The sequence below is a fragment of the Miniopterus natalensis genome, chromosome 8 (genome assembly GCF_054644295.1).
Source record: "Miniopterus natalensis isolate mMinNat1 chromosome 8, mMinNat1.hap1, whole genome shotgun sequence".
Classification (NCBI taxonomy): domain Eukaryota; kingdom Metazoa; phylum Chordata; class Mammalia; order Chiroptera; family Miniopteridae; genus Miniopterus; species Miniopterus natalensis.
The window spans coordinates 4,525,290-4,534,254 of record NC_142088.1 but is presented as its reverse complement, the minus strand read 5'-3'; the positions used below and the strand labels follow the sequence as shown (position 1 = coordinate 4,534,254).

The window sequence follows — 8,965 nt, the reverse complement described above, 5'->3', positions numbered from 1 at the left end:
GGCGGGCGCGGGGCGTCGGGGGCCGGCGCGGCCGCCCCGGGACGCACGGGCTCGCGCGGCGCGGCTGGAGATGCCCGACGGAGCGCGGCGCCCGGCCCGGCCCCGCAGCGTGCGCGGGCGCTCCAGGTCCCGCGGGCAGCCGGGCTCCTGCCTGCACCCCGAGGGCCTCCCGCGCCCCGGCCCGGCCCCCACCCCCAGGCTCTCCCCGCCGGCCGGAGCTCGGGCCCGGCCGGCGCGCCGCCCCCTCCCTCCCCAGAAGGGCTTTTTCTTACCAACCGAGTGGGCGGCGCAGGTGGCGCCGGCCCTTGGCGGAGGGGCCGGCCGCATCCCCCGCCCCGGCGTGACCCCCTGGACTGCGGCCTCCCCATCTGGGGGGGGGCTTCCTTGAAACCCTCTGGGCTGGAGCACCGGCATTCTGCTCCCCCACCCTCCCAGGGTCGGTCTTAGGCCACACCCCCCCACTCCGGTACCTGAGGTGACCCGGCCTTCCTCCAACCCCCTGCACTGGAAACCTTGGGACCCCACGGGAAAGCATCGCCCCCAGAGTGTGAGCTGAACAGAGAGGTCCTGAGGTCCATCTCTCCTGGCAAAACTCTAATGTCTGCTTCTGAAATGGGTGTGATGGGGTTACCTGGGCACGCAGGGTCCCTGGAAGGTGGGGGTTCTGAATGTGTTCCCCTCTCAGGGCAGTGGAGCATCTCTCCTAGTGCATGTTAAGGGAGGGAGCCAGGCTGGGGCTTAGGGGGCCATGGTCATGCTAGGAGCTGCCCTGGGCATTTTTTTGTTGGGTCAGATGATGGGATGGAGGGAAGAGGGACAGGCTTCTTCAGGTCCCGAGTTAGAGCCGGCTCCCAGAAGGCCCCCAGATAGTAGTGAGCTTTCAGGCTGCAGAGAGGTCCTGTCTCTGCCCCTCCCAATGGTTCTGCACAGGAAATGAAAGTAAACACGGTGCTTACTGGGGAGCAGGAAACACCCCGGGGGACTCCACCAGAGGTGTCCCTGTAGAATCGCAGCATCCCTGACTGCACATCCACTGCATTGCCGGGCACTTTAGCTAGAACTGCCGTCCATGCTGTCCTCATTTCAGAGAAGAAGAAATCGTGGTTTGGAGGGGTTAAGGGAACCCCCTCAAAGTCATTTAGCTTGTAAGTGGCAGGGCAGCCCTACTCCACAGTGCTCTACTTAAGCTCTGTGCTGTGTGGCTCCCTGGTCTTGGAGGAGGGAGGTCAGGGTGGGAGAAGAAGCAGAGTCCTCCTCCCACCACTCAAGGCCCTGGGACTAGAGTCCATGCCCAGAACCCATTGCCCATCTGGGACTATAGTTCCACACTGGGAGGATCATGGGGACCCATCTTTCTCTGTTGCTCCCGCCCTCAGGAAGAGAATCCTCTACAAGAGTGTGTGCCTGTCCCTGGCCCTGCTCGTGGCCATAGCAGTATTCCAGCGCAGTCTGACCCCCAGCCAGTTTCTGCAAGAGCCTCCACCACCCACCCTAGGGCCACAGAAGGTCCAGAAACCGAGTGGACACCTGGTGAACCCCAATGACTTCTGGAAGAGATCGAAGGATTTGGTCACCCCCATGCCCATGGCCTCATGGGGGCCTCAGGCCTGGGACGTGACCACCATTAACTGCTCAGCCAATATAAACTTGACCCACCAGCCCTGGTTCCAGGGCCTGGAGCCACACTTCCAGCAGTTTCTGCTCTATCGCCATTGCCGATACTTCCCCATGCTGCTGAACCACCCGGAAAAGTGTGATGGCGACGTCTACCTGCTGGTGGTTGTCAAGTCGGTCATCACGCAGCATGACCGCCGGGAGGCCATCCGCCAGACCTGGGGCCTGGAGCAGGAGTCGGTGGGCAGGGGCCGAGGCGCCAGGCGCACCCTCTTCCTGCTGGGCACAGCCTCCAAGCAGGAGGAGCGCGCCCACTACCAGCAGCTGCTGGCCTACGAGGACCGCCTGTACGGGGACATCCTGCAGTGGGACTTCCTTGACAGCTTCTTCAACCTGACCCTCAAGGAGATCCACTTCCTCAAGTGGCTTGACATCTACTGCCCCAGCGTCCGCTTCGTCTTCAAGGGCGATGACGATGTCTTCGTCAACCCCACCAACCTGCTGGAATTCCTGGCTGACCGGAGGCCGCAGGAGGACCTGTTTGTGGGTGATGTCCTGCAGCACGCGCGGCCCATCCGCAAGAAGGACAACAAGTACTACATCCCCGGGGCTCTGTACAGCAAGGCCACCTACCCGCCCTACGCGGGCGGAGGTGGCTTTCTGATGGCCGGAGGTCTTGCCCGGCGCCTGCATCACGCCTGCGACACCGTGGAGCTTTACCCCATTGATGACGTCTTCCTGGGCATGTGCCTGGAGGTGCTGGGCGTGCGTCCCACGGCCCATGAGGGCTTCAAGACTTTCGGCATCTCGCGGAACCGCAACAGCCGCATGAATAAGGAGCCGTGCTTTTTCCGCTCCATGCTGGTCGTGCACAAGCTGCTGCCCGCCGAGCTGCTGGCCATGTGGGGGCTGGTGCACGGCAACCTCACCTGCTCCCGCAAGCTCCAGGTACTCTGACCCTGGCCGGGCCACCAGCGTCAGCTGGAGCTGCAGTGCCAGGGCGGACGGAGCCTTTGGTCCCCTGCAGGGCAGTGGAGGGTCTGGGCCTTATGTGCTTCTGGGTGTGGTGGGGCACAGGTAGCCAGAGGGGGCCTCCCTGTGTGGACACTCTCCAGAAAGAGGAGCCAAGGCCCAGGAAGTTTGGAACTGCCCAGACTGGAGAAGGTCACCGGGGGAGCGAGGCTGCTGGCAGCCCTCCTAACCTGGGTTCTTTGCCTCACTCTCTCTGCCCTGGGGAGGCCCCGGTGGCCTCTGAAGGAACCCCATGCTCAGGTACCTGGGCTAGGCCAGGCCCTGGATGGCTCTGTGGCTGCCCTCTTTTTTCACAGAAGATTCTCCTCCGGTGAAATGCCTCAATCTCCCCACGGGCCCACCCAGCCCTTTCAGGAGCTCAACCCTGTGCAGGCTCACAGTGTGCCCCGCCCCAGTACATGCCTCTGGGTCTCCTGGAGACAGAGCCTTCGAACACCCTCGGCAGCCCTCCCTTCCCCCAGACCTGCCTGGAGTTGGCTGCTCAGCCTCCCCTGCTCCCAGGTGGCTGCGTCCTGTGATGTTCCATCCCCTTCTGGAAGCATAACCTGCCGCTCTGACTACCTCAGCGATCCTCAGAACCTCGGGATGGACAGCAGCCCCCACCCCACCCCACCCCACCCCTGACGCAGGGCCAAAGAGCAGTGCTCTGCCCCCTAAGTCATGGTGCTGCCCGACCAGCCCTCGCCAAGGGTCCTCCTGCGGCCCCACTGAGGCCTGACTCCCTGGCTGGAAACCAGCCGGTTTGGCCTTGGAAGTGGACATACCTCTATTACTGTGAAGTTTTATTTATGAAGAATTTAGAGGGAGAAAGCGCCAGGCCTCAGGAGATGGTGGTGGTCTTCCCTTCCCTCAGCCCAGCAAGACACCTCCTCCCTTGGCCACTCTGACCCACCCCCAGGGCACCCCGGTGCCCCCGCACAGCCCCCTCCAGAACCCTGCTGCTCCAGGGCCTGACTACTCAACATTTGCCCCTGTGAAGGCCTGGAGTGGCCCTTGGGGGCCGCCCAGCCCAGGTTCAGGGGCCCCTGGGTGGGTGGGTGCAGAAGGGTAAAGACACCTGGGAAAAGACGGAATTGACTCTATTTTCTCAATAAAAGGGGGCTGGTTTTTTTCTGGTATGAAACTTCCTGTTCCTGTTTCCATCCGAGGGCCTGTCCCGGGCCTGGGTTGCCAGAGATTTCTGAAGACACAGCTCATTCCTTGTTCTGGGCTGGTGGGTACACAAGAACCCCTTGAAGGGCCTTAGAGGGAGGTGAGTGCCAGGATGAAAGGAGAGGCCACGAGGGCCAGAGTCAAAGATGTTTCCTGGACTGGAGGTGGGGTGAGGTGCGGGATGGAGGGGGGCTGCCTCGAGCTAACAGCGCATTCCCCCGGAGGGCACAGCCAGAACTGACACTGCGGTGGATGTTACCGGAGTGGGGTTGAGTGGGGGCATGCAGGGGCTGACAGGCCCCCTCGTGGCCCTTCAGTCAACCTGGACACATTGATAAGTTTGACAAGAAGCGCTGAAACAGTGGCTGCGGGGGAGGGGAGAGAGGGTGTCTGGTGTGGCAGGAACCAAATGGGGTGGGGAACCTTGGCCCCAGCTGCTTTCCTCCAGGGTGGGAGGGCAGCCACCCCAGGAGAAGGGTCACTGGGGCTGTGATCAGCAAGCCAGCACATCCCTGCCTGTGCCCGGCTCGGGGATCGCAGAGTGGGCCCGGTGCCCCAAGAGAGTCATGCATGGCTGTCCCCCAGGTGAGTGATAGGAATGGCTGGATCCTAACATAACACATCTTAGAGTGTAGAGGGGCACGAGACCGAATGGGCATCACTGCTGCCCGCTGCCTGGTCTAAGCCCTGGGAGGAGAAACAGGCACATTGCTGTGGCTGTTTCTTCCTCCTCAGTGCAGATTCTGCACCTCCCCTCAGTCATCCGGCTCTGGAGTTTGCAGGGCCCAGTGCAAAATGAAAATGCAGGGCCCCTGCTTTAAAAAGTTAAGAATTTCAAGATCACCACAGCAGAGAAGCCAAACACAGCCCTCCCGAGGTGGGGCCTTGTGACTGCGCCGCCCTGTGGTCCATCGCTCACCCTCAGAAGCCAGGCCCTGCCCGGGCTGCAGGAAGCAGAGCTGGACTTTGGGCCTCTGCCTTCCCAGAGCTCAGTCCAGCGAGGGCAAGAGCAGTGAGGGACAGCAGGAGACTGGACGTGGAAGGGCCACTGGCTCAGGCCCAGGCTGGGTCCAGAGGCAGCCTTGTGTTCAGCTGCGACCTGAAGGAAGAATTTGGGGCAGAGGGGAGAGCCGAAGGGCTGGGGCAAGGTGCTCCTCAGAGGCTGGGGCTGGGGTGTGAAAACGGAAAGCGGCTGGGGTGCGGAAAGCGGCTGGGGTGCGGGTTTTGGCAGGTCTGGGTTGCAGGAAGGGGTTCAGACTTGACCCTGAGAGCAGAGGGGCAGCAGCAAGCAGCAGGGGCCCTGGATGTGCACCCTTCCCTCTGGGCTGTCCCCAGCTGGCCCCGTGGATGGGAATTCCCTCAGCCTCTGCCAGTGGGGGGCCTTGCTCCTGACCCTGGGCAGGGGTGTGCTGGTGAGAAAGGCTCATGTTGCTAAGAGGTAGGGTGCCTTCTGCAGGCACTGAGGAGCCAGCAGCTTCCAAAGCAGAGAGAAACAAGATCAGACATTCACACCCCGGTCCCCCACTGGGGCTGGGGAAGCAGCCAGTCCCAAGTCCCAGGAGCATCAGGCTGGGAGCATGGAGCAGGGCCCAAGGCCTGCCCATCACTGTCCCCCAGCTCCTCTGTCCCCTTAGCAGGAAGGGGGTTCCATGAAAAAAGAAGCTAGTGACTGAGAGGAGAATTGCTGGGCGCTCCCACCCTAAGCCTAGGCCAGCCTGTCTGGAATACCCCAGCCGACTGCAGCCTTCAGCCAGCCCCAGGCCTGCCTCTGGCCCTCCCAACCCAGTCAGCCCTGGTTTCCTCCTGCTGCCTAGGATAGTGACCTGGCTGCTTCCAAAGACAGTCCTGGCCTTTCCGAGGTTTGTTGTTGATCATCTTGGGAAACACACACACAAGACATTCTGGAAGTTTCCGGACCCTTCAGCATTTACAATCTTGATTCCCAGTAGTAATGATAATTACTGCCATTTTATGGAGCATTCAATATGCCTGGCACTATGATAAGCCCTTGTATAATCATGTATAATCAAAATAACCATAACTCAGGGCATAAATATGCCTACATTTTAATCCCCCCTGGACCCCTATTGGCAGGAAATGAAGGGAAGTAGACTATGACACCCCAAAATTTGCCTCTCTGGCATAAGGTTTATTCTGAGCTGGTTGTTTTTGAGAAGTTACTCTTTGTAAGGGACGGTTACATTTATAAAGGAAACCTCCATTTTTAAATTTCTCTCTCTTGTACCAGGAAGAGAGGGTTTCTAAATCACAAGAAACTGATCAATGAAGAAGGCAGAGACTTAAATGTGTGACTTGACAACCTTATCTTTGGGCTTTTCTGGTAACCTCCCAGAACTGGCTTCCCCCCACCCAACATCTTCCTTTTGTCTTCAGCTGGTATTTGAGCTGGTGGCTTGGGCCATTTGGGGGAATTTCTCAGTTTTCCTGGAGGTCTCAGCTAAGAATCCAGAATGGTAGAAATAAAATTATTTTTCCTCCTTACAAAATCCTACTTCTCCCCCTTGGAACCCGCTCACTCCCAAATTGCCGAGAATTTCAAGGGCTTCCTTAGTCCAAACAGCGTGTTCTCTGGAAGTCTGAGCGGGACTCTTCAGTGGGGTCGCCCCCTCCACACAGTGGCACTGTGGAGCCCAAGCAGTCCTGCAGCTTTTTAGGTGCACCTGCCCGCACAGGCTGTGGGGGGACACATGCTTCAAACACAAATGTGGTCCTCCTCTTGCCAGGCCGGCGTGGCTCAGCGGTTGAGCATCGACCTAGGATCCAGGAGATCAAGGTTCGATTCCGCAGGGCACATGCCGGGTTGTGGGCTCGTGGGGGTGTGCAGGAGGCAGCCGATCAATGACTCTCTCCCTGATCATTGATGTTTCTCTCTCTCCCACCCCCTTCCTCACTCCGAAATCAATAGAAATCAATAAAGATATAATGGTCCTCCTCTTAATCGTCCTCACCAACTCAGCCATCCTTCCCCAAAGAACAGGGGTGCAAATAACAGAGGTGCAAAGGTCCTGTGGCTCCCAGTCAGCTGCAGAGTTGGCTGGGGAACCCAACAAACTCACTCAGGCTGCAAGGCCTTCCTGACAGTAAATGTTAATCAATCCCCAATCTGAATTTGGGGTTCAAGGAGCAGGTTGAGGGGAAATGGATCTCAAGCTCTTTCCCCTCCCAAGGCCCTCGGCTTCCGACCCAAAACGCTTCCCCTCCTCCCCTGCCGCCAGCTCTGCATTCCAAGGGGCCTTGAGAAGGTGTGGCTTTGTCAGGTCACAAAAGGTTCGGTTCCACCCCAGGGCAGCGGGTGCCCTCTCGGCCACATTTACATAACTAAAGGAGACCACTCAAAGAACCCTCCTCTTAACAAAGAAAGCCTGGTCTCCAGGTGAATGACTCTATCCACGTAAACTGTGGAGCCGGAAGGGAAATTTCTAGAACCCCATTATGCACAACAATCAACTTTAAAAATGGGGCTCCCAGTTATTCAGTGCACAGCTTGAACTCATGTATGTCCTTCTAACCCCCCACACACCCCCACGTCTCCGGTTTTTTTTGTGTTTTTTTTTTAATTTATTGATTTCAGAGAGAGGAAGAGAGGGAGAGATAGAAACATCAATGATGAGAGAGTCAGTGATCCGTTGGGGATCGAGCCTGCAACCCGGGCATGTGCCCTGACCAGGAATCGAACCGCTGTGGCCTGGCTCCTAGGTCCATGCTCAGCCGCTGAGCCACGCGGCTGGGCTCCCCTTTTCCTTAGTGGTAACCTCCACGTGTATTTTGGGGTTTTAGTAACTTTCGTATTATGCCGATGCTTGATTGGAAATTTAGTAATTTTGTTTTGCGGAGCTTCCATTAACTGTCCCTCTCCCCGTGGAAAAATCAGTTTTGCCTGTTTGCAATTCAATTCCTTCGCTCCATATAAATGTGTGATTTTGACACCTCCTGTGACAACCCCCGTTCTAGCATCTGTTTGACCTCGTAAGAATAAAACTCATCTTAACCTCGTGCTCATGATGAATTTATAGTTCTAAAAAGTGTCTTTTAACAATTGCTTTTATACAAAAATGAAGACGGACACATTAGGGAGTAGATGCACTTGTTGCACATCATTGTAATACAGAATTTGCATCTTGGAATAAATATCGCACCTTCCAGCTGAGCATGGAGCTCCAGGCTTCCCGAGGGGCTCGGCCCGCGGCTCCTTTGAAGTCCCCGAGCAGCTTTGGGAAGCGCCGCGCCCGGTCCCCAGCCCGGCGGGCTGCGCGCAGGGTGCGAGGGGCGCGGCCTGGGCGGGTGACCTGCGGGCAGCGCCCCGCGCCTGGATTTCAGCCGGGGCGGCCGGACCCAACGAGAGGGGCGGGAACCCTGCCCAGCCCGGGACTGGCATCGCTGGGCAGAAAGGAGGTGCTGCAGGGTGTGGGCGTCCGAGGTGAGGTCGGCTCAGCCCGCCACGCCGTGGCCGCCGCCGAGCCCCTGGGCTTTAGTGGGGGCCATCGCGCTCTGCGTCTGGAGTGGGGGTCAGGGATGGGGGAATCCACTGGAATCCACTGGCGTGCGCGTCGCGGCGCCTTGGGGTCCGCACCCCGAAGCGCGACGTCTGCCGACGGGACCTCCCTGCAGGCCCTCGCCCGTCGGCCGTAGGGGGCGCCCGGCGGCTCGCAGACCCTGCCGACCGGTTCCCGAGCGGCGGACAGGGCGTGGGGGCCCCGGGCTGAAGCCCTGGGAGCCGGGAGGGCGGGTGGAGCGCAATCCCAAGAGAGGGCGTGGAGCGCCCCCAGCTGACCACGTAGGGCAGCGCGCCGGGACGATCTGAGCCGCTTACGGCTCGTCTGAAACTGGTACCGATTCATCCGCGCCAAGGGCCTGTGTGCCTCGGAAATGCCGGGGAAATGCCGCACGGCTTCGCGGGCACTGTTTCCTGGGGGTGGGGTTCCAGGGGCTCTGTCCTTTCCTTTGGGCTCATCTGTATAAGGAAGGTTTTCTAAGAGAGCAGGTATCACTGAGTTGAGGGGTAAAGTTTAGGAGATGGAAGTGTACCAAGATCTGGACAGACATGGTGGCTTTGGAGGCTGTGAAACGGCTTTGAGGACCTCAGAGCCCCCTGGGGGTGGGGTGAGGCAGGGGGCTTATTCCGGGGAAGGAGGAATGATTCTTTTTT

The 8,965-nt window shown here is 59.1% G+C and overlaps 1 protein-coding gene across 1 annotated transcript; it reads left to right on the top strand.

Moving 5' to 3' along the window:
* Positions 1–780: 780 nt before the first annotated feature.
* B3GNT7 (UDP-GlcNAc:betaGal beta-1,3-N-acetylglucosaminyltransferase 7) lies at positions 781–3,249 on the top strand. The gene has a single exon (XM_016204639.2). The coding sequence runs from the start codon at positions 1,288–1,290 to the stop codon at positions 2,569–2,571; it is 1,284 nt and encodes a 427-aa protein (XP_016060125.2). The 5' UTR covers positions 781–1,287; the 3' UTR covers positions 2,572–3,249.
* The last annotated feature ends 5,716 nt before the right edge of the window (positions 3,250–8,965 follow it).

Excerpts from the sequence above, each read along its gene's own strand:
- B3GNT7 (XM_016204639.2), top strand. The coding sequence starts at position 1,288 with ATGCCCAGAACCCATTGCCCATCTGGGACTATAGTTCCACACTGGGAG.